General features: G+C 42.0%; 1 protein-coding gene across 2 annotated transcripts; it reads right to left on the reverse strand.

The window, feature by feature from the left end:
* Positions 1–209: 209 nt before the first annotated feature.
* LOC147885042 (aspartokinase 2, chloroplastic-like) lies at positions 210–15,919 on the reverse strand. Of its 2 annotated transcripts, none has more exons than XM_087397304.1 (13): positions 15,021–15,919; positions 13,935–14,017; positions 13,782–13,822; positions 13,527–13,681; positions 8,998–9,147; positions 8,724–8,819; positions 5,257–5,373; positions 5,013–5,132; positions 4,821–4,913; positions 4,514–4,630; positions 1,435–1,551; positions 1,069–1,131; positions 210–902 (listed from the first exon to the last, which is right to left on the reverse strand). In XM_087397304.1, the coding sequence occupies exons 1-13, from the start codon at positions 15,513–15,515 to the stop codon at positions 741–743; spliced, it is 1,809 nt and encodes a 602-aa protein (XP_087253430.1). In that variant the 5' UTR covers positions 15,516–15,919; the 3' UTR covers positions 210–740. The 2 variants fall into 2 exon arrangements, with proteins under 2 accessions (XP_087253430.1, XP_087253429.1); XM_087397303.1 differs by having other exon boundaries at positions 4,508–4,630.
* Positions 15,920–25,339: the final 9,420 nt, after the last annotated feature.

Genomic DNA, 25,339 nt, shown 5'->3' on the forward strand with positions numbered 1-25,339 from the left:
TCCAAAGGCATTCCAGGATTGCAAACTGGATTTATATGTTACATAAATAATGAGCGACTAATTGCTTAGGTAATACTCACCTCCTTTAAGGCAACTTGCTGAGTTTAATATTATAACTGGAGTATCTCACAACAAATCCCTGCCAAACATATCATGTGATTATAGAAGGTTTGAATGAGCAGTGGTCATCAATGTCCAGATCTATAGGGAAGCCTATATTAGTTATAAAAGATCAAACACACAAGTAGCCAGCTATTTGGAATGAATATCTCGCAGAGAATACATAGCTCTGATGTCTGTCTTAGCAACCATGGCTCAGCCAGTCCGTACTTCTGTCACAATCATGTGACTGGAAGAAACAACTACTTAAAGAAAGCAGACTATAGTACTACTATATGTTTCTTTGCACCAATTACCTGGTGACATTTGAAATACATAACAAGTCAATCTGCTTCCAGAAAGACTGTGAAGATCTCAGCAAAAAGAGACCTTTAGAAACCTCCAACTGCAAAACTTGCTCCACAAATATTGGAGCTCCCATTACAATATGGCTCCGTTGATAAGGTATACTGTGTAAGATATTGGTAGTTTAATGTGCAAGACATCAAAAAATGAGGTTGATGCACAAAAGTAGCCAACCTTGATGTGGAGTTGATAACCGCATGAATATGACACGGTGCTCCATACAAAGGTAGACAGGCAATTTTGAAATGTCCCCACTAAGAAGAGGGAAATCTGCACTATCCCCTAGGAGTAAGGGCATCAAGTGCACACCCATTCTCCTCATTTTCCAAAGATTTCTCCTCGTTTTTCAAATCTTTGGACTGTTCAAAAAAAGCGCCATGAAGAGCCTTCACACATTTCTCTGCTTCATCATCATTAACAATAAATGAGATATTGACCTGCACAAAGAAGGCACGCATGAGTGCTTTCAAAAAATAACTTGGCCATGAACTATAAATGAAACAAAATCTAGAACTTTGTGATACTCGTGCAAACACGAACTGGAGGGGCCGTCACCTCATCGTGAAAGCCTAAAAGCTCTGCAGAGAGGAGAGGGGCACTCACCTTTGATGCTCCCTGTGAGATCATTTGTACATTTACTCGCTGTTCCCTAAAGACGCTAAAAACCTGGCATAGACTTTACACTCTTATCACCATGAAATGAAATTTTGTCATGCACAATAAATCTTTTTAATAAAATATCAAGAATCAAATGCCAGGCACTCTTTTATTGTGTATACTTTTTACTCTATTAGAACCTAGCATAGTCATATATATTAATGAATCAGTGTCCTAAATGCTTTCTCTCATCTACTTCTATGTCTAAAAAAGAAGTTCTTTAAAATTCAACAAAAATTCCAAACAAAAAGGCATAAAAACTTGAAGCTCTGTTGTCCAAAAGGATTACTCACAAAAGATTTGAGCCTTTACCTTTTCCAAAATAACAGATGAGCGTTCAACGTTTCCAATTAGAGAAATAATGGATCGTTGCTGGAGAAGGTTAACTACAGCAATCTTCTGAAGCTCTTGCACCATATGGTCCAATTCCTGCATATATAGAATGCTTAGCTTCACTTGTATCTCAGGAGTCTTACTGAATGGACATTTTTCATTTGTTTTATTTGAAACAATTCCCCAAGTTAAATAAATAAAGAATGCTCAAGATATTTCCTTGCTCTTGCAAGGTATTCACAATCTAATCAAGTGACTTGATAAAATAATTCTTCAAGCAATACTCACACAAAAAGGGAAAGAACATAGCCTCGTAAGAAACAAAGCACTATGCAAAACGCCTGCAGCAGGCAGACCAAACACTCTCTCTTGAGATCTTGGACAAAACCTTTCTTTGCTAAGAAGAAAGAGCTCATGAATGAAACTACAAAATTAGATGGAGCGAACTTCCCATTTTAGCTCCTTTTAAAATTAGAACACAATGGAACTACCTTCACAAGATAGCTGGGTTGAGACAGGGAACAATTACTCCAAAGAAGATACAACCAACTGCAAATGGGGTCTTTCCAGCATTGCCAAATTTGTGAATGAAGCTCCTTGACTCAATAGATATGTACAATATCCCTTGAATTTCCACATAGGCTTGTCGACCATTAGAAGACTAAAGGAAGCTCAACATTCATTCACATAAAATCTCACTAATTGCTCAAGATCTCAAGCTCTCATCATTTGGAAGAAAAGCCTGCATGGAGGCACTCAACAACCCTTAAAGTATCGAGAAATCCTTTCAGGTTTAGCAGCTTACCGTTTATCGAAAGTGTAATGTGAAACAACAAACATGACAGTAAACAAATAGAAGGTGGACTATTCCTTTCCCATCTGAAAGGTGATGGAGGTTTCCCCTGGCTGTTTGTGGGCTGTATGGAGATTGGGTCAATGGAGTACCAGTGGTGCCATATGCCGTGAGACGTTGCCACATGTACTATGCCATCTAATGTGACACAAAAGTGCTGGACGTTTCCCCTGGGCTGTTTGTGGGCTGCATGGAGACTGGGTCCATGGAGTACAAGTGGTTCCATGTGCCATGAGTGACCTTGCCACATGTCCTCATGCTGCCATATGTACTATGCCACCTCACGAGCTGCCACATGTACATTTTGCCATGTGTCAAGGTCTACCACATTGGCTTGCTTTAAATTGAGATTAAGGAGTTCTCAACCTTTCTATTTGTCTGACTAAAAAATCCAGTTCGGGAGTTTCATATGCTTGATTTGACTTCTGAGTTCACCTCAAGGTTCCCAATGATTACCTCTATCCAATGGTCTAATCTAAGATTAATTCTAGATACTTTGGTTTGGTTGGCTTTCTCACATATCCTATTAGGCCAATAATTTATACCTTTGTAAGATTAGAATATATCAGATCATACAAATTTAGTTTATCATCTTGTCTTGTATCTCCTTGTCTCTTTCATGTTCACAAGCCCACACCCAAGGCAACTACAAATAGTCTCCTTAATATTTGCTGGGTCAATATATTTTTTGTACATTCGATAGGTCCTGTATTCAGGTACTCATAATCTTTTTCCCTCATAGAGGTACTTATCAACTTGTGGGACACTAATGTCCATAAACCTAGAGTAGAGGGTTCACCCTCACATGCTAGACCCTAGCCAGCTAGTGCCTAGCTGAACAGAAGGAAAAACGCATACATCCGTTTTGTGGATAAACTAGCCAAGGGTCTAGGTTTTTCTAATAGAATAAACTTTGACATATTATCTTGCTGTCTCTCTTTTGCACGCATCAACTTCAAAGTTGATCTAATTGTGCACTATCTTATGTCTTCCCTGACTTTGGATTTCTAACACTTCAAGGACTCTTCATGAACTTGTATCTTATATCTTCCCTGACTTCGTGATTTCTACACTTCTACACCTCTTTGAAAATATTGACGTCCATCTAGCCTTGATTACGCATACCATCTAAACAATTGTATCTTTCCTCTCCTCTAGCCTCTTCAAACCACACCAAAGGCCTTGCGCTTCTCCTTTCAATAGTCAATCTTAGGGCTGCCTTGAAGGGATCAATTTCGAGTTCAACTAAACTTGAAGACTCTGGGCCAAACTGCAAATACTCACTTTGTTTTCAATGCCCCTCATTTGTATGAATTTTGAAGCTTAACTAGTTATTTTTGTTCCAAGTGTGATGTACTTGCACTTTCGGGCTTGGCGATTCTTCAAAGTTATGTACTCTTATAATACCTTAGCCTGTTGACATTCCATCTAGCCTATAACTAAATTATATTCCATCTTTCACAGCCTCTTGCATCCCTAAAGTAACTTAATATACTCTCTTCCTAATTCCCAAACTAGTGTCCAATCTACATGCCTAGATGATCTCTCCTCAGGTGAGGTGTAGTTCACATCCTCAACTTACAAACTTCAGGTGGTCGCTTGTCACATGAGCAGATTTCAAAGTCATGCTAAATTCGGAGAGCTAGGGCTAAGTACTCAGAAGTCCTTCAATCATAGGGCTAAAAAGGAACAAAAGGTATGGTTTAGAGGCCTTATCCATTTTCAATGATTGTGATCCAATATCTGTTGTACAAGTCTCCTTACTCCACAGCCTCATAACTTTGCACATCCCAAGTATACCCTTTCTCTAGATATTGAGAGTAAGAGGAGTAAGAAAATGGAAAATCAGCCGGATTTCATCAGCTTTCTCAGAATTTGGAGGGGGACAGCATCCAACTCTGAAATTAAGCAGTACAGTAATGTATTAACCCTTAAACTTGGAACTCAGCAAACTACATCTTACCTAAACCCAAGAGGAGTACAAGTACCATATAGGTATATCCATTACATTTTTCAGAGGGAAAGTGTTTCCTAACCCCTTTTTTTGTTTGTATAGAATGAAATCTCCCAAGCAAGAGAAGCAGGAAAAAAATAATAATCACCAGCATAGAAAAAGGCACGATTCAGTCTTTTCATGAAAGCTTCTTCGAGCAGCTTACTTCAAACTTTATGAACATGGTAAAAGTCAAGGAAACCTACACTTGCCTGCTGAATAAGTTCTCTGCTCCAGAGTTTTGATGGATCAAGAGTCAAAGAGATACTGACTTCACTGGTGGCAACAACATCCACGGATATACCAAGCTTCTCAAAAATAGAAAACACCTGCATCAGCTCCAGAAAAACATACACAATCAAGCTACAAAACTCAGGTGCTGAAGCCTGAAAATTACTTAAGCTGCCCTTTTAAGATCTGTGTAACACAACTTAAGGTGAGAGGTATGCCAATGAAGAGGAACCAGTATTACACGGAGTACATTGAATTTTAAAAATGATTGTTTAATAGAAATATTACCCTTGCAAGAAAACCAAACTGGCCAAGCATGCGAGTGCTAACTATGTCCAACATGGTAACATTTCGCTTCAACACAATACTTGTAAGCAAAGCCTGCTCCATAGTCCAACAAAGCTATTTAATATAAATGCCTCTAATCCTAAAAATTAGTATAAGATCTATAAAGCACAAGTCTTACGGCAGATAACTTACCTTGCTCATGTCCCGAGACTTTTTTATGAGAGTTCCAGAAGCCTGTGGATTGTAAGAGTTCTTGACACGAACAGGTATGTCCCCCTCCCTCGCAGGTCTCATGGACTGGGGATGAAGCACCTGTTAAAAAGCAAGAAATTGCTAACTAAGAGGAGCATAGACTCTCTCATCAAGAATTGTTACCCTTTTGACATGTAAAGATAATCCTCCAACATAGAAATAGCCACAATTCAGCATTGAGAACCTGGGCACCAAAGTAAGCTAGCTCAGCTGCTTCGTCATATGTCAAAAATGGTACAGGAGATGCAAGCGAATGAATATTTGGATCGCATGTTAGAACACCATCCACATCCTTCCACACCTGACAATCAGAGAATCACCACCCAAAAATTAACTTTTTTTTTTTTTTAACAAGAGCTTCAACTTAATCAGCATAAATCATAGCATTGTTTTAGAAAAGTATCTTTTGTAGTTCAGTATGAGCACTTCCCCATATTAAAAGGATAACACTTTGTAACAGACGTACACTTCTTCTTGAATACATTTATGGACTATTTTGAATATCCTATTTTCATTTACTTCTTTTATGATCATATGTTTATTGACCACACGTGTGAGTTTCTTTGTGTGAGTTCTTGTGATGCCATGACTTCACAGCCTTTAGTATGGTCTACTTTTGCAGTCTTTAGTATGATCTTGTTTACACCATCTGTAGTATCCATGATAGTCGCATCCAATGACAGGATGTTGGAAGCTAGTGCACGAGGTGGACTTCACATCAGTTAAGTACAGGTCATTTGATTATTTCCTACCAGGTCTCCACCTGATATTAAATTATCAACGTGCCATAAGAGATTGATGATGCTTCATCACATCCACAGGCATTTCCTAGCACTCATTGGGTCTCTTGTATACTTGACATCTTCAAGCCCAGGGTAAGCAAGCCTTGGTGTGTTGGGCAATGATGCTGGGCTTAATGAGGGCAGATCAAGATCATATAGTGTTTAATCATGAGGTAGGTGTGATCTTCTCGTGAGGTAGGTGTGATCTTCAGAACCCATATCTTTGAGTGTTAAGATTAGTACCTTGATCACTCACATGCACATTAGCTAGGGCATGCCGAGAGCCAAAACATTTCTTTAATTTAGGTCAATTCTGAGTTGTCTAGGTCCAGTTGTGAGCCTAGCATACCTATGACTATTTGTTCTAGGCCTACTTGTTTAATTAATTGTGTGCATGGGTAGAGGGGTGATGAGGCAAAGATTATCGAAAGACTAATTGAAAGTTAAACTAATTTCAGACCCGTCGTATTAATTTCCCTAGAATTTAGAAGCTTTTTGCTTTCATCTAAGGGGTATAGGAAAAGTGCAATCAGGTTTTGGCTTGTTGGTGGGGCTTCTTGCAATTTCAATTCAGTCTCTTGCTGCTCCCTTGCTCTCTCCTTCCAGTGCTACTCCCTTGCTTCCTAAGCCCTGCTTTCACATCCACGAGCTCACCTGCAATTCATCTAGGAGCAGCCTAGGTCTGTCTGGCCAGGCCCTCCAAGAGTGTTTCCACAGCAAGGAAGGAGGCTGGAAAACTTAACCAAAACCTGATTAAATCTTCTTTTGCCATTGGACTTCTCTGTCGGTTCTCATCAAAACCAAGGAAGCATAACTGGAAAGCAGGATTACCAGTACTCAAGTACTTGAAAGGTACAAGTACATACAGCACAGATTTGGAGCTGGATGAAGTTGTGACTCCAATTGGGTAAGTGATTGAGATACCAGACACTTCGACAACAAGTAAACAAATGTTGAGATCAGATATCATTTCATGGCTCAGCAAGAAACAGCCAACAGTCGCCCTATCTTTAACGGAGGCAGAGTACAAGGCAGCCTGTGTTGCAACTTTTGAGTCATTATGGCTCGGAAGATATGGATGTTTCTCAAGAGGGTACAACAGTGATTATGTGCGACAGCAGAGTTTATCATTGATGAGATCATGGAGCTGATCTATTGTCCAAATACCAACAAACTCTCAAAGAGTTCACCAAGTCTCATGTATGAGGGACATAGGTGGGCGTGACCCGTTCTCTCACTCCCTCTCAATGATTCATTGTGGACCTATACCAGATGCTACAGCTGGTCTTTGGGAAGTGCAGTAGACCAGGTTAGGTACAGCATAGGTGCACGTTGGAGAGGCCTATATATGTAGCACAGAAATATAGCCTATTTACAAACCTGGTACTGGATCAGGTCTGGGGGGGCTTAAACGTAAGTAAATTGGCAATCTAATCGGGTTAAACCCTAACACCAGGTCTGCCACATTGTTTGCTGGTCAGGTTTGTAAGCTGACTGGTCAGCCCCACAACACTGGGTGGGGTCGGCCAACAGCAGGCGGAGGGGGCAGGCTACCCTCCTCCCTACAAATAAGAGGGCATTCCCCTCCTGTCTTTCTGTCCCACAAAAGCCTATTTTGGCAACACAGGAGGAGAGAGAGTGAAGCCTCAGTCTTGGACAGACTTCTTTGTGCAGTTGTTCAACGCAGCATCTGCTGGAGTTCCTGGAGGTTTGATGCTCTATCGTTCCCACAGTTGTAAACAAATTTCTTTCTCTACATCTCTTTTGTGTGTGTGCGTGCGCACGTGCATCTCACAAGTTTTCTAGATCTGTCCACTGTTGGTGAGAAATCAATACCTCAGTTTTCTAACATTCCCTCCATTCCTTCCATCTGAAATCAGTGCACGAGTCTAATTTCCCTGCTCCCTCACAGTCGACAAATTTCCTTCTGGTTGGTGCCGGTCCACCTGATGTAGGGGACACCACCTATTGATCCTAACTGGAGTTTTTAGGTTCATGTTTGTCTTGTCAAAAGGGTGCCAACATCATACATTCTAGAACCTCACAACAGTACCTCAAACTCTTACAGAAACACTGAAGCTCAGATACCGATGTAATAGACAAGCAAGCTAACTTCTTCTCTCACTAGTCTGCACAGCTACCTGACTGAGTGACAACTGAAATACGTGAATATAAAAGAGAATGCAGGGGGTAAGGATGCAAGACCAGGTGCATCAGGACGTCCACAGTAGTATATTTCTGTATCTCTGCCAAGAGACCAATTCAGACCACAACTTTAGACGATTAAAAGGGTCCTCTTGTGAGAGTGGAGAGGGACTGACTGCTCCTCCTCTCTCCTAATCCTTGCTGAGCTATGGGGCTGCTTGTGGGTTCTTGAAGGCTGCTGAAGGTGCAAAAGCTGATGAGTAGAATGGGGAAATAGATGGACTCTGGACTCCTTAGAATAGACCCAACCTGATGCAGGCCAACCTGCATGTTTGTTGGAGAAGACTTCAGTCTCCTGGTACCCAACCCTACCGAGATCAACTGACCATTTGCTACCGCATTGCTGATGTTGCATGGACCAAGTGCCTAGCTGACATGACATACTGCTTGCATGGCAGTACGGCTGCCGGAAGGACATCTGCTCCCTAAACCAGCCTGTACCTGTTGGATGCAACTAGACTGCCCTATCCTATGGCGATTATGGAATTCCTTATTCGGAATTCACAAAATTAGAAAACCATGCTCATAATATAAATTCAGTCAGATGCTCATGAGCTTGTAGCATGCCCAACAAAACCATGCAAAAGTGACATCAAAACACAATCATCAACCTTGTGAAAAGACTAACCACCACAATAGCTCAGACCTGCATTCTCAAACGAACCTGTATTTCTCTTAAACCCAACGCCTTGCCAATAGCTGTTGCAGTCAAATCACTTCCACCCCTTCCCAATGTTGTGATAGCACCGGTCTTTTGTCCCTGTGAAGCCATAGATTTAAACAAAAGGCCCTTAAAACAACTATTATATGCAGGCACCCAAGTCTTCAGATTTAAATAAAGCACGACTAAACATAAACAATACAATTAGCAGTATGCCAACTTTAGAACAAAAGACACGAAATTAAAGAGAAGCCTGAGAAATTCAGAACTCAACTACCTTTCCTAGAAAACCCGTAACTATTGGAACAGCAGGATCTTTCAATCGGTCACTGTAGAGCCTCTTGGCTACAGCAGGATATGTCGCCTCTAAGATTTCAGCATTGGTGAACTCATCAGTGGTGATGAAGCCGATGTCAAACGCATCGTACTGCAACACAAAGGGTCAATGACAACCATAATATTAAAGACAACAAAAGTTGTAAGCTAATAATATTGAAAATTAAACGCCCAAAAAGTTGTAAGCTAACAACACACCTTCATAAGGCTGGAACATATCGAATCTTAAAATGTAGTATGATGAATGATAGAACTATCAACTTTACCGACCAGTCCACCCACTACCTTGCTGATATGAGGGGTAAAGGTGGCACTTGCAGTTATGTCTTCTCACCATAATTAAGCTCATACTAGTTCAAAGTTGATAATTGCTGTGATAATTGCTGCTATTTGGCAATAAGTTCTCTGAAGAAATAATAGTAGAACCATTGCAGACTGCTCTACCGTAGGATTATGAGGGAGACACCATCAAACACACGACTTTGCTCCTCCTCAAGAAGAAGAGCAACAAGCTGGTCAAATGAGAAATGATTGGCATCACCCCCTGCAACCAACCTCAATGTAGTAGCAAGCCTTGATATGAATAAGGCAACCCATCAAGGATATTAGAAACTAGGTGAGAATCAGGCATAATCTCATCAATGTTAGCCAACTGCTCTTTCAAATCCTTCACATTAGTGAGATAGGCATCCATGTTACCACCCTCATCAAGCTTTACATCTTTCAACTGCCTGCGGAGATAGGCAATCCTCACCTCATTTTGCACCTGATACAAAGATGCAAGCTGATCCCATGCTTGCTTAGCTGTCTTGCAAGACCAAATATGAGGGACAATAACCCGTTTCACTGAAAGAGCAATCAAGGCATGTGCTTTGGCATCATGACCATCCCACTGAATTTGCTCCTGTGAACAGCCCTACAGAGGCTACCCTTAACATCCTTTCAAAACAGCCCTACGGAGGCTACCCTTTACATCCGCAAGCGTGGGACAGATTTGCTGATCTTAGTCCTTTATGTGGATAAAATGCTTGTAACTGGGACACATGCTCAGCAAATTGCAGATTTTAAAGTTGATTTGCAGCAAACATTTGCTATGTCTGATCTTGGTCTTCTGCACTACTATCTGGGCATTCAATTTACTAGCAGTGAGGGGGGCATTTTAATGTCACAATCCAAGGACAGCTTTTGCAGCATTTTTCAGTTTGAGGATTGCAAGCCAGTATCCACACCATTAGAGACTGGTTTTCACTTCTCTTCTGAGGATGGCCGCTGTACATGTGATGTCACTCTTTATCAGCAGGCAGTTGGTGGTTTGATTTACCTATGCCATACAAGACCTGATCTACAGTATGCTGTTCACAGTTGAGCAGATACATGCACAGCCCATCTATGCACCATTGGCATGCTGTGAAGCGTGTTTTCAAATATCTTAAAGGCACTCAGCATTTAGGCCTTCTTTGTGGGGCTGATACTTCACTTGTCATGCATGGATTCATTGATAGTGATTGGGCTGGTTGTTCTAACACTCGTGTGTCACATAGTGGCAACTATTTTATGCTTGGTACTACGTGTGTTTCTTGGTTCAGCAATAAACAGAGTATAGTTGCTACTTCTAGCTGTGAAGCTGAGTACAGAGCGGCTTTTACAGCTACAGTGGAGTGTGTTTGGCTTCGGAAGCTACTTGCAAATCTTTGTGCATGTCAAACTGCTCCTACCGTCATCTTCACTGATAGTCAAAGTGCTTTGGTTGTCGCACGGAATCCGGTTTTCCATGCTCACACAAAGCACATTGAGGTTCACTATCACTATGTTCAGAGAGCAATTATCAGCAGGTGATATTGAGTTGTCTTATGTTCCCATTGAAGACAACTTTGCATATCTTTTTACGAAGGCTCTACCTCGACCTAAGTTTGAGGCTTTTTGGCAAGCTTTAAACTTAGTACCTTTTGTAACTTGATCTGTTATACTTTGTACACAAACAAAAGGACACTTACAAATCCACATATCTCATGCATTATGGATCACCATGGGTAGACTTGGGACCTCATCTCATGGAATCCAAATCGAGGCAAGATGCGAGATTGCATCCACACGTCACTGTAGAAATACACGTCTCTATGTGACACATGAGGTGGTGATCAAGGAGCATGTCTTGATGTGCCGTCCCATAGAGACTATAAGATCTGATGGAGTATTCATTATATTCCTTTGTAAGACTAGAATATATCCAATCCTACAAATTCAGATTTGTTGTTCTAAATTCAAACTTCTACAATGATTGAAAATTTTTAGCTTTGGGGCTTCTGCACCCCGCGTAACATAATTTGATATAGTTGAACAACTAATCACCACTTGGATGAAAATTCAAAGAATTTACATGTCCGCTAAGACTAGAATATATCAAATCGTACAATACTATATAGTCCATGGCCCTAGACTACAGTGATGAGACATACTATATAGTCCATGGCATCAGACAACATATCGTAGGCTTCTTCTTCACATGAGGAGAAATGGTCGGGAGATGCTGAGACCAAGACCATGACTTTCACGCACGCTGGGTCAGCAGGAGATAGACATAGGCCCCAGAAGCACTCAGCTCATTTGGGGCAACATCATAGCATCTCCTCGATGCCAAGGACAGAAATGGAGAGAGAGAGAGAGAGAGAGAGAGAGAGAGAGAGAGGCCCACATGAACTGAACTGTGAAGCAGAGAGAGAGACCAAGGGAAATGCAAGGGATCTCAAGACAAAACCCCAAATCGGTGGGGAAAACCTCTGCTATATATGGCACCAACCTGTGCTCAACTGAGATGCGACAAGTGAGGGAAGGGGGGCCTATATTATGCAACCACCCCCTCCCTAGTCGGCTCTCTAGATGGGCCAACCCCTACAGCCCATGGGGGCTGGGGCACAGCCCTATAAATGGGCTTCCCCAACTGCCATGCACTGCCCTGAGGTCGGCCGCCCCCCTCTCCCACAAATAGGAGCTGCTATGCAGCCCTACAAGGGGGTGTGCCCCTGGCCCTAGAGTCAACTGGGCTGCCCCCAGTGGCTGACCCCTCCTGCCCTCAAAAAGGGCTTCCACGCAGCCTATAAGGGTTGGCCCCCTACTCTCCAAGGCCCCACCAGCAGGTCGGCCAACCACTGCCTACAAAAGGCCTCCAAGGGCCTGGTCTGCAGCATCATAGGGTAGCCAAACAGGCCCTCCAGACTGCCCTGCACATCATGCCACAATCGCGGCTGACAAATGGCAACCAGCAGGCCCAGAGGACCCCTAGGTGGGGCCACCACAGTGGACAGGTCTGCTCTATCCTACTCTACACTCACTAGGGGCAGGCACACCCACAAAAAAGGTCCTCACTCAGCCTCATGATGTCACCTAGATCTTTAGTATCATAGACAGCAATATTAATCCAAGGAAGGATGCCAGCTCTAGCAAGATGCATTTCTCTATCATGTCAATACCAAAAAAAACAAGCATGTAAAAAAAGCTCGTTTCAATAAATAGCTGACGCCGCCTTGGAGAGACTTGAAGCAACAAATCATCAATACAAAGGGAGGGAGCCAGATATGTAAAGGACCAAATATAAACTCCCATCTTTACAACAACCCCTTACCTCCCTGGTTGAAGAGTATAAAACCCCTCGTCTCCCAGTGACCCATTGTCTCCATTGTTAAAGAGTATACATGAACAAAAAAGCCCCCAACCTTTTGCATCATCCACACAACATAGAGGTTTCGACTCACAACCATGACATCTACAATGACTAGCATGTATCTTACAAATGCTGTTTTGAGATTAAGCAACAATTGGTAAGAGGTTTGGAAAAACACTTGCAAGGGGAATATACCACAAGCGTGGCACAGCCACAGCTTCAATGTGACTAGGGTACAGAGAGGTTGTATTTGCCAGAAAGTTGGCCGTGATGCTAAGCAAAGAAACTATAAAAATAAGGTCAACGAAATGGCCAACATTCTATAAAAATACAGAAGCTGATGTAACAGCTGTTCAGAAAGCAGACACCACACCCTAAGACAGTGTCCTGGGAAGCCAACCAGCCAAATTTGATAGCAAATGAGCTGCTGGCAAAAATGTTGATCTCATGTGATATACGGACAAAGCCACACAGACTAGACTCCACTGAATCCAAGTGGTGGCAGACAACCATTGTCAAATATAAAATTAAGGCCAACTGCAAAAGCTATATCAACAGTTCTCAATGCGAAGAGTCAACAGGGGGGGACCATTTTCAAACGTAAAAGAAGGCTAACGGCAAAGGCTAGCTGCTAAATCAATATTTGTCATTGTGAAGAGTCAACACAAGGGGTGGCGAGGCAGCGAAGGCATATCCTGACGTGGTGCCTTATTATCCACAACCTTCACTTTCCACAGACATCTAGTGCATACACACAAGACATACACTAACCAGATGATCAGCTGCATGTGCAAAGAAAGATTCCAGCTTACCTGTTTGGCTTTTGTACCACGCTGTCCAAGGTACTCAGCAAAAATTCTAGTAGAAAGGCGCTCCCCAAATGACACAAGATAATCCCTCGTACGACTGGTCAACTCTTTCATGAGTGCAATGCCAGTCAGCAGCTGCCCCAGTTCCTCCAAAAGGTCTGCAGCACAAAAGAATTAGCTTAGATTCCTCTCCTGTGTCTCCTCTTTGTTTCCTTCTTTTACAAAACAGATGAGCTTTAGTGTGAAAAGCTTACTTGCCTGTGATAATTGCTCGATCCACTCCAAGCTCATCTGCTGTGCTGAAATGCAACGCCCCAGATTTAGACTTCCGCTTTATGTAGCTATAGCTGTATGTACAACGTGGGCACTCACAGCATCTTTATCAGAATGTAAGAAAAAGCATGTTGTTACCTAAGATGGAGCTCTTTCACAATCCCGAGCTCCTTAATAGCAGATGACATCGCTACTCCACAATTCACTGCGCTTTCCCCAGCCTGTGCCAAAAAGCTAGTCAATGCCATGAATTATGTCTTTCCAATCAAAATATGAAGCATCATGTTGAGCATTGACCCACGACTAAAAGTCCCAAAATAATTGCCATGCTTCACACAAAGTGATCTTGTTTACAAGAACAACCCTCACAAGGCTTTCAAAAACACGAAAACCAGCAAGGAGGGAATTTTTGGAGGAAGAATATATGATATAGAACATCGAAGGTCCGAAAAATGTGTGCGCGCACTCTGTGGTGTATGATATTGATGATCAAAGTTGCGTCGTTTAACTTCTTGTTTCTCCCCATAGTTTGTGACTTGCCATAAGTAACAGTCCCGGATAATAATCAGTAGTGAATAAAAGAAAAAGGTGAAGTAACTTCAGTGGGCCTGCCAAAGATGGTGCGCACGAATTGGAAGCTAGGCGAGAGAAGAAGAAGAGGAGAGAGAGAGAGAGAAAGGGGGAGAAAAAGAAGGGGTGCAAATAGCAAGAAATAGAGAGTGGAAGGAGAGGACCCATGGAATATCGGAATTTCTAAAAAAGCCCTACAAACTAATTTCGCTTCTCCAAGCAGGGCCATCGTTACTTAGGCTTCCAAGTAACACGTGGCAGGCCAAAAAAACGATCCCTCATAATTGGAGGCATGAAAAACTGCCAAGTGACTGTGAAGGATGTATTACCAAAAAAGACTCTGTGATATGAATGATCAAAAATTTCGCCAAATATGCAAGCACTGAAGTTGCATTGTTAAGCTTCTTGTTTCTGCTCATAGCCTTTAATCAGAGGTAATCGTGGGGAAAACAAAAGGGAATCCCTCATAATCAGAGGTATAGAAAACTGCCAATAGACTATGGAGGATATTATTAACCTGACACTATACTTTAAGAGAGAAACCTGACACTATACTATAAGAGAGAAGAAGCTTTCATTCTTCTCAAGCTGAGACCTTGGAGACAACGCAGTGCAAAGCAAACTCCTTGCAATACATACATAGAGAGAACCTACCCGCAGCAAGTTGTTAGTGGTCTTCCCCATCGCAGAGAGGACGATGATCGGTCGTTCATCGGGAAAGCTCATTATTAAGTCCGCTACCTCACGCATCCTCGCAGCGGACGCCACGGAGGAACCCCCAAACTTCATTACAATTGTGAACTGCTGAGAGAGCGCTTTCGGAAACGCACCGTCAGACCTCTCAACGACCGCCGCAACGCCGCTTTCACATCTGATAGGGCAGATGACTGCTGAACCCGCGCAAAGCGAACCAGCTTTGCAAGGTCGAAATGAGAGGAGGGACCTGCAAAAGCTAGAATGGCTAGCGAGAGCAGTACCAAACCGGGAATCAGAAAGGCAGTGGAGGCCGGTGAAGACGACAGGGGAGGGGGAGGAATACGAATGCGTGAGAAAATATGGTGTCAACAAATTGGAAGGGGAAGAAATGGGGGATGGCGAGGGGGAAGAGGAAGCAGGGAAAAGGGCAGAAGCTGCGAGAAACTCCCCCATTCCTGCCTGCCTCTCTTGCTCTTTCTCTCGCCCTCTTCTCAAAGCTCCTCCTCCTTGTTTTCCTGCCCCCTTCTCTGTTCCTCCTGCTGCTTCTCGTTTTCCTGCCCCCTTTCAGAGCTAGCTGCTACTGCTTGCTGCCTGTTTTTCTCTCTTCCCTCCTCGTTTTCCTCTCTCTCTCTCTCTCTCTCTCTCGTGTAACCTTCTTAGGCTTGTAGTAGTTCTGTCTCGCGAGATCCGCGAGCTTAACTCCCAAGTTGCGTGGATCTCTCTTTCTCTCTCTCTTTCCTGTCTCCTCTCGTCTACAGTCTCCCGTACTCTCTGCAGTGGCGCCTCGCGAGAAGTTGTCTGTGTGTGTCTATGCGCCGCCGCAAATTTTTGTGTTCTAGCTAGATGATTTTGTTGAAGAGTAGGATTCTTGGCGAGGTTTATGGTTTATGCAAAAAGGTTTTGTGTGCATCTTTGCAAAGTACCTTTTCTTTTTCCCAGTGCGCCTCTACTTTTTCTTTTCTTCTTTGAATTGAATTATACTTTAATTAGGCACATGCCCAGTGTTTAACTCTTCCAAAACACCATGTGAATTACAAATTTCTTATTTTCTTGACCTTTTGATTCAAAGGACACACAACCTGTGTCGTCCAACTCATCTCTAAATAGATAGTTGCATTTACACATCTCTACAACTAGTGAACTTGCAATATTTCCGCTGTTTTCGAAATTCTCGCCTAATTTATGACTCTTAACATATCAAATATCTTAACTTTTTAGATTGGGAAAAATAAAAGTCTCAAAAATTGTATATAGTTTGCCCATAATTGCAAAACCTATTATACCAAAGATCCTCATTTTCATATTGGATCTATTGCTCAATAACATATGTATGTATTCAAGATCCTTAGCCCTCGTAAGGCCTATAGTGGTCTTGCCACCTTGTTTTGTGATGTGGAGAACCTTTGTTAGCCAAGTCTAGTATTCTTAGAGGGGCTCTTAAAGTTGAAGTCTCTCTTTTACTAGTACATGCTCTTTATTGCACCACATGTCATAAAAGGTTGTATTTTTATTACACAACATATGGTCTACTTTGAGCTATATACTTGTTATTTTTATAAACTTACTTATATTAATTTTAAAGCTATCAATCTTTTTAACATATAGTGTTAAAGTCTATTATCATTTTCCATGTTTCTTTTAATCTACAAGAGGCTTTAGTGATTGGATTACATGCTTTCTTATTAATGAAGGATAACTATTGATTGTAAAGTAAGGTTTGCAATTTTTTATATTTCAAAACGACTAATCTCTATGCCTTCTTATTGATAAATTATTGTATTTGGTTTAAACACTACTAATCTCGATGCCTTCTTATTTATCTATTCTTGTGGGAATTATTGTATTTGATTTGAATGCAAGTACCTACATTGAGAAAGTTTGAAAACCATGTGTGCTGGTCTCTGCAAGATGTGACCAAAGATTTTTCCAAGATGTTGAAGTTTGGAATGAATATTTTAAAGTAGCCAATATGCCTTATGAAAGACTTGAACACCCTTTTAATCGTTTGAAGGAGGCAACCTTGATCATAGTTCATGAGCTGATATCCCATTTCTAGATATGACATGTCCAAAAACCATACTATGATTTACCATGAATTGGCACTTTAGTGGGGTTAAGCTATGGTAAAATCTATATTGGTTGAATGTATCCCTCAAGCATTGCAATTGGTTCTTTTATGTTGAGAGTAAGTACATATACTAGGTCAGCCACACAAAGACTTGTGCAAATTTTCTAAGTTTGGTCATTTGAAGGCATCTCTGACATGTCCAAAAACGATACCGTGAGTTACCATGAATTGGCACTTTAGTGGGGTTAAGCTATGGTAAAATCTATATTGGTTGAATGTATCCCTCAAGCATTGCAATTGGTTCTTTTATGTTGAGAGTAAGTACATATACTAGGTCAACCACAGAAAGACTTCTGCAAATCTTCTAAGTTTGGTCATTTGAAGGCACCTCTGACATGTCCAAAAACAATACTGTTACCATGAATTGGCACTTTAGTGGGGTTAAGCTATGGTAAAATCTATATTGGTTGAATATATCCCTCAAGCATTGCAATTGGTTCTTTTATGTTGAGAGTAAGTACATATACTAGGTCAGCCATCACAAAGACCTCTGCAAATCTTCTAAGTTTGGTCGTTTGAAGGCACCTCACATAAGTCTTTGGAATGTGGATGCACAAATGCATCATGCGTTTGATAAGGTCAGTATGCATTATTCTTTTCCACATACATTGAAAAATGGGAAATCCGACGGTGAGAGGTAGTAAGAGTCTGTGACTTGGCTGGCCAAGCGAGTGCATGCACAACGCAAGTCCGCATGATGACTCTTAGGCTAGGTGCTCCCTCAAACATAAGTGCTCAAGCTAGAGGAGAGGCCTGGTAGAGATATGAGTGCTCAAGCTAGAGGAGAGGCCTGGCAAAGATATGAGTGCTCAAGCTAGTAGGGATGAGGCAACGTCTGAGTTGGATGGCACAGAGAAATCAGAGCAAGGCGAGGCACTGGGAGCACAGTCCTTTACGGAGATTCTGGCGCACAATCCACGGGGATGGAGGAGGCATCCAGACTGTTGCATGCACAGATCGAGCGTCGTGCCAAGGAAACTGAGAAGAAAGGATGGATGGAGGCTAGCGAACGTCACTCAGTCACATGCAAAATTTTCTTAGAGGAAGTCATCCTTGAGCTAGAAAGGCTGGCACAAGGCGGGGTCTACCTGTTCTTTCATCGGAGGCTCTCCATCATTGGTGGATGAACTGCAACAAATCCTCACGTATGAATTTGATCTTTCCCAAGATGCTTACTCAGCCAAGTTCCTGAGAAAAGGGTTCTTTCTTGTCCGATGTCTCTCGGAACCAGTACACAATGATATGCTAGGAAGGCCTTTCATGTATGTGGGAGCGGTAGTTTTGGCAAGCATGATTGTCCGATGTGGATTGAGTTCCCGAGCCTCCCCCAACTCCTAGGAGACACTATCAAAAAGTTGGCAACAATGCTGGGTAGAATCTTGTTTATCCCTCCTGCAGCTCGAGACCCATTTGGCAGGAAAAGAGTCTGGATACTTTGGGATAGGGCACATCCAAACTCCAGACTTCATTGAAGCCTAGCTCCCAGGAGGCCTCAAGCTCCCTATCCAAGTAAAATATGGCCTCTTCCCTGTTGCATGTTTTGTCTATAGGAAAGTTGGCCATTTTGCTAAAGCTTGCCCAAATAAATCAGCAAACATGGCCTTGGCAAGAGGTGACAAAACGGTCCAAGACCCATCCTCAAAGGGCGAAGGCAAGGATGCCGCAAGCAACCACAAGACCTCTCAGGACACACTGGCGATTCGTCAAGCGATCAAGAGGTCGATTCGGATGATGTCACAGAGGTCGTCCTGTCAGTCGACAGATGGAAGGTTGTCAGAAAGAAAGGTAAGTCTATCCGAGACACTCTTCCCATGCATGGTGTCCATGAGAAGCAAGTCAAGGAAGAAGGGTTGGATCCCTATCCTTCGGCCGGGCTGCTATTGGACACTCTACCAACTCAGTTGGTTCCTGTCTCTTCGCAAGCTTCCTTTAACGATGAAGAGGAGACCCTCCTCGATGCGAACCACAAAAAGGGAGTGCATGAAGACAAGAAGAGCGAGGAGAAACATCAAGGTGAAGGTGTTGGGCTGCAGAAATTCCCAACTATGTGTAGCCTCACTAAGAGGCTCAAAGACATTGCAGTGTCGAGATGGCTAGGGACAACAGATTTAACTTCTTTAAATATGTTCATAAGTCCTTAGAGGAAAGTTAGGGGGGGTGAGAGATTCAAGGAGAGAATCCAAGTGATGTCGTGGAATGTGAGAGGGTGTTGCGGGAAACCCAAACAAAGAGGATGCCTTGAGGTAGTCAAAAAATTTAAACTGCATGTGGTAATGCTTCTCAAGATCAAATGTGGGTCAAATGACTTCTTGTTTGCATGCAAGAAATTGGGATTCAATGTGTTTGTTAATTGCCTAGTTAGAGGCCGAGGAGGCACAACCATTCTCCTACATCATAAGGTGAAGGATGAGTTCAGGGATGGAGGATGGTTGTTTGGTTGCAGTCTCAACAGTAATTGATGAATTCCAAGTAGGTTTGCATGTGTCTACACCCCAAATGCCCCAGTGGAGAGAGCTAGATGTTGGTCTGACCTTAACTCTAAGCTAGAGGGGGAACACTGGTTGGTGGGAGGAGATTGGAATTTCACTAAATGGAAGATTGTTCCCATGCCACAACCTACTCCAACCTGTAGGAGCATGAGTCTTGGGATGTGAACTGGTGCTCAACAAAGGGCTAGTCGATTGTATTGAGTTCGAGCAAGAAGGGCTGCAGGGCTTCACTCGGTCGAACCATAGAATTGGTGCCGACTTCAGATCAGGTAGGCTTGATCGCTTCTATGCGGCGGACGAAGGGCAGTGGATGCATGCTCCCATGGAGGGAGAATACATGCTACAAACGGGCCTCTCAGACCATGTGCCGATGATATGGAGATTTGTGATTCTGTCCTCCAAGCCCAAACCAATTGACGTCCCGTTTGTTTTCAACAAAAAGTTCTTGAGGTCAAGGAAATTCTGTAAGCTCATCAAGGAGGAATGGACGAAGGAACAAGAAGGAAATTTGGACCCCAGTGCAAAGTGGGACAATGCAATAAGGAGGGTTCACATCAAGGCCAAAGAATGGGATAGAGAGTACAGGCACAGCAGACAAGAGTTGGCCAAAGAGCTCGAGTCTAGTACCCAGAGATCCATCAGAGCGGCTCTGATAGAGACCCCTGTAGATGAGATGGTGGCTACTCTTCTGGTTGAGATTGAGACGGCTATTCACAACATGGAGTTGGAAGAGGCAGATCTATTATGTATGAACATTATAATGTCTTTTTAGTTTGATAGAGATCCAAAGAGTAGCAAAGTGTTTTCACATTAATGAGATTGGTAGAGATGATATTTAAATTTCATAATATTTTGTATAATTAATTTTCATGTTGTTTTGTAGCATTTTTAATTTCATATTGTTTTGTGGCATTGTAATTGGCACTGCTTTAGGGAGGAGGAGACGGAGACAAGAGTAGGTCTCCTCTTTTACCTCCTCTTCTCCATTTGGGTTTACACTTTTTTAATATAAAAGCATCATTTTTATGCTTTGGGTTTTGTAGCATTCTCTTTCTCACATTTGGGTTTATGCTTTTCCTTTTATGCTTTGTTTGGGCTATCCACCTTTGGACTGTAGGATGTTAGGCAGTGATGGTTCTCATGGGAGAAAAAGGGGCTCTTCCACCACCTTGAGTAGTAGCAAGGAAAAGGTTAGTAAGTTGCTCATAGATTTAAGGGCCTATGCACACATAACTTGTAATGTGTAGCTAGGCTAGGACTAGTTGTGCACTAGTTGCATATAAAAAATGCTAATGTTTTCTTCAAGCCACTTATTTTTGTTGGATACCATCTTATTGGAGATCACTCACTACCCTTGTTTGGCTCCCCTCTATACCCTCTCCTTCTCCTTTGCACACGTTATTTGTAAAAGATGACATGCTATTCCTAGTGGAATTTCAAGCGATGCTCCAATGCTTGAATTGGCACTCCTCAAATTTGAGGTGCAAATTTGAGTTGTTGAGGGCACATTTATGCATCCTCTCAATACCCTATGTGGACAAAAGTCTAGCACCTCCAATTGCACACAAAGGGTACCATGTGCACAGGCTTTAAACCCCTTACAATGGGATAATCAACCATCTTTACATGATAAAGCGACCTTCAAAACTAAGCTTTATATGTCACAGTAGGGTATATGAATAGTAAGGCAAAAAAATTATATAGTCAAAGACAAACAACCAGTGATAAAGAGTGAAAAAAAGCCTTGAAATGGCACGACTTGACGTGTTCAAACACATAGTAGGTAGAATGGGGAAAAGGGGCACAAAAATGTAGAGACTAAAGAAATGTATGAAGAGAGGAATAAAAGCATTTGTATAGTGGAAAAAGGAGGATTTACGAATAGGAATAGAAGAAAGATGTCTCAAACATTTTTTCCTTATATGTTTCCCTTTTTTTACTATTTATCCAATTGATGGAGTTGATTGTATGGCTCAATTATTGATGGGACTTTTTAATCCACACACACACACACACACACTTACTATCTCTTCCTCCATTGGTTTGGCCACTTGCTCATTAGATCTCCCCTCGACAACGCCCCTTAATTTCCTTAATTTCTTTTCCCTCAAACTCCCTTATTCTCCCCTTAATTTGTCTCTAATTTTCTCCGTATTTTTTTCTCAATCTCCCTTGTTTTTCCTAATCTCTTTCTCTCTCTCTCTCTCTCTCTCTCTCTCTCTTCATTTCTCTCCCAAACCTCATTTCTCTCTCTTTCTCTCTCTCTCTTGTCTCTTCATTTCTCTCCCAAACCTCATCTCTCTCTCTCTCTATTGTCTCTTCATTTCTCTCCCAAACCTCATATCTCTTCATTTCTCGTTACTTTTTAATCTCTCTTAATTTTTTATTAATCTCTACTTTTTCCTCTCCCCAACCCCCCCGCTCTCTCTACCCTCGTTATTCCTCTCTCTAACCCCTCTCTATCTCTTTTTATGCTGTCTCCCTCTTTATCTCTCTCCACCCTATTTTTCTCTATGCCCTCCCTTTTTTCCTTTTTTTTTCTCCTATTGTTCCCTATTTTTTCTCCTATTTTTTCTCTCATTTTTTCTCCCTAATTTCTCTCTAATTTTTTCCTAATTTTTCTCTATCCGCCCTACCTTATTCCCCCTTTTTTAAATACTCTCTCTAATTGACTGCTTGTTTTACTCAACTCCTTTTAATTTTACTCAAAATTTCCCTATTTTCTATTTTTCCTACATGCTCAACCTCAATCCCTAACCAAACTGCTCTCCCTAAACACAACTTCTCTACATACCCCCCTGCTCTCCCCCCTGACTGTGTCGTGCCCTGGTTGTCCCATTCCCTCAAATTTCTCCGACTTCCCCAACTGCCTCACTCCCTCACCTATTTGAACCCCTACCTCCAACCCTTCCCTCCCATATCCAAAGCTCACCCATCACCTCTGTCAACCCCCATACCAACTCACTACACCAATTACACCTGTCCCTGCCATGCTGCCTCTAGTCCCTTGACCCCGCCTCTATTTCCCTACCCCGTCTTCTTCTAGCATGCCATATACACCTTTGCTCCCCCCTCTTTTGATCCCTCCTTGCTGTCTGTGCCTCCTACTCCACCAGCTCATCGAGTCCTACTCCACTAGCTTGCCTCCTACTCTACCAGCTTGCCAACCTGCTTGCGCTGTCATCTCTGCACTATGCTCCTCACCTCTTGTCTCCTCTACTCTTTGCCGCCACCTCTATTTACGCGCATGCCTACAAGTTATACCTCCTTCCTGACTCTATGCATCCCGTTTCATCCTAATCCATCACACGCTCGACTATTTAAGGCTCATCAATGTTATTGGTCGCCCCCATTGTAGCTTGACTAAAACTATTGGTCGCCCCCAACCTCTCCTTCCACATGGACTCCTAGGTAGTGATACTTTCTAGTCCTTGAAGCTCACGATTCCTTTGTTAAACCCCCCTCTTTCCCTTACAACCATGCTTGTTATTACATACTTATATCGCGTTATTACATTCCTTTTTTCCTCTCATACCTCACTAATACTATGTATTGCTTTTATATACCTCCCCTTCTCTCATACCCTATCACTATCATATCTTACTAGAGGTTTTACTTTATGTTTTCCCCCCTCTTTTAATTTATAAATTTTTGCCTTCTAGATTATCATGAATCAGACTCCATTCCCTTATATACAGTTAAACTTTAAGGAGCGCTAATACTAGCCTAGCTTGTAAATTTCTTGTTTAACATTTATTTTTATTGCTTAATACTTAGTTCATTCCCCTACTTCCCCACCCTTCCCCCTTTTTTTGCTTTAAAAAAGTACTAAAATGTCATTATTCAATAGTAATTATTCTTGTCATACATTTCCATATACGTTCACACATAATTCACAGAATTTTCATTGTACCTTCAATTCATCACCCCCATTATTACCTTAACTTAATTTCCTTTATCCCACAGCCCTCCCTTGGTCATACCGTTTCTCTGTACAACTTTTGCATTCATCCTTTTACACCTAGCTTGATAAGTTTGTGGTTAAGTGTTTATTTTTATTGCAAACCCGATAACAAGGGAGGGGTGTTTATGACACCTATCTTCCCAACTAATGTTTAATTGGTTCTCACCATGTTTTTCTTGTTGGATGGTGGCAGGTAGGTAGACTCCCCTCTTCAATAAAAGTGATGCTTGCCATGACTTATCCAAGCTCAAACTTCCATACAGTTTCCACAAAGTCATTTCTACAAAAATACCCACTGCTAGTTTCCTTTATAAACAGGGATTCGCCGACTTGTACAAACTTTTCTGTTAATGCAATCAGTCTTATTTCATTGTTTAGCTTCGCTCTTTTGTCTTTTCACTATGCAAAGGGGTGTTGTAAAATCTTCCACACACACACACACACCTTCTTGACAATTACGATCAAGAATGAATGTACTTTATAAGCCAGTTTTTGCATAGCATCTAATGAGTCAAAGAGCTCATTGCTTATATTGTAAATTGAGCAATTAAGGTCTAAAGTGGATATACTTTCTAACCATTGTTGATGAAAAGGATTTTTATACATGGCACAAATATGCCTAGTACCTTAGGATCTATATTGATAATCGTGCAAAAAAAGGTAAAAGTACGCACACCTTCTCGACAATCAAGGTTAAGAATGAATGTACTATATATCCAACTCTAATGAGAGGGAGTTTTTTACATGGCACTTAATGAGTTAAATAGCCCAGGACCTAGGGGGAAAATGGAGCAAAAATGACATAAAAGCAAAAAATTAACCCCTTACTTGGAAGAAAAATGAATTTTGCAACAATAAAATGCACACGTGGGCTATGGTGTAAAAAATAAAGCAAAGGACCATTAAAATGCTTGGGCATAAGGATAACAAAGGTCCCTTCATTTTTGATTGGGCAATGAAAAGACTAATGGACCCTTCATTTTCCAAGGTGACCCTTCATTTTATGGGGTTACAGTGCTATAAATTCCACCTTTTCTGCTAAAGAAGAACATTGTATAAGCTACCATATGATTGGCTATGCAAGTGAATTGCATGGGAGGCATGATAAGGTATGTGAAGTAATTATTCAAGTGTGACATGCTTCCATGCATTAAATTGGATGACCTACTTCGATATTATGTGGTGAATGTTTAGGACAACTGAAAATTCGTAGCTGTATGCTGCATAGTACCGATGCACATGGATAGTGAGCACCATATCTCTAGAGTCCAGACTCTCCACAACCATTCTTTGGGCTACATGGCTAACTACACATGCAGGTGGACTTACACTGATCGTGCCATTAATGGCATGATTATTAAAGGCACATGGCGGCACATTGATGATCGTGGGCATCCACATGGGTGTCATCAAGAAGATCTAGCATGGCGATCGTGGGTCCTACTGCTGCATGCCATGGGTTGGTCGTCAATACGGCCTCGTATTAATAGTGCCACAATAGTGCCTTCCCTGGTGGCCTCGCATCATTTTTAGGCTACAGTGTCGTTGCACGGCTCCTAGTAAATGTGCTGAGCACACGCATACACATTCATGCCTTTTAGTGGGGTATCTAAAAACATGCGCAATGGATTTATTGGAAGGGGAGGTACAATTTGTCATTCACAATACACAACCACATGGCTGACCCTATGACCTT

The sequence above is a fragment of the Dipteris shenzhenensis genome, chromosome 26 (assembly GCF_047967505.1).
Source record: "Dipteris shenzhenensis isolate YYH24624 ecotype China chromosome 26, Dip_SZ_1.0, whole genome shotgun sequence".
NCBI lineage: Eukaryota > Viridiplantae > Streptophyta > Polypodiopsida > Gleicheniales > Dipteridaceae > Dipteris > Dipteris shenzhenensis.

Coding starts and splice junctions, on each gene's coding strand:
- LOC147885042 (XM_087397303.1), bottom strand. CDS start 15,515: ATGGGGGAGTTTCTCGCAGCTTCTGCCCTTTTCCCTGCTTCCTCTTCC. Junction 13,823..13,934: donor GTGAAAGAGCTCCATCTTAG/GTAACAACATGC, acceptor GTTGCATTTCAG/CACAGCAGATGAGCTTGGAG. Junction 903..1,068: donor TCTCACAGGGAGCATCAAAG/GTGAGTGCCCCT, acceptor TTCTTTGTGCAG/GTCAATATCTCATTTATTGT.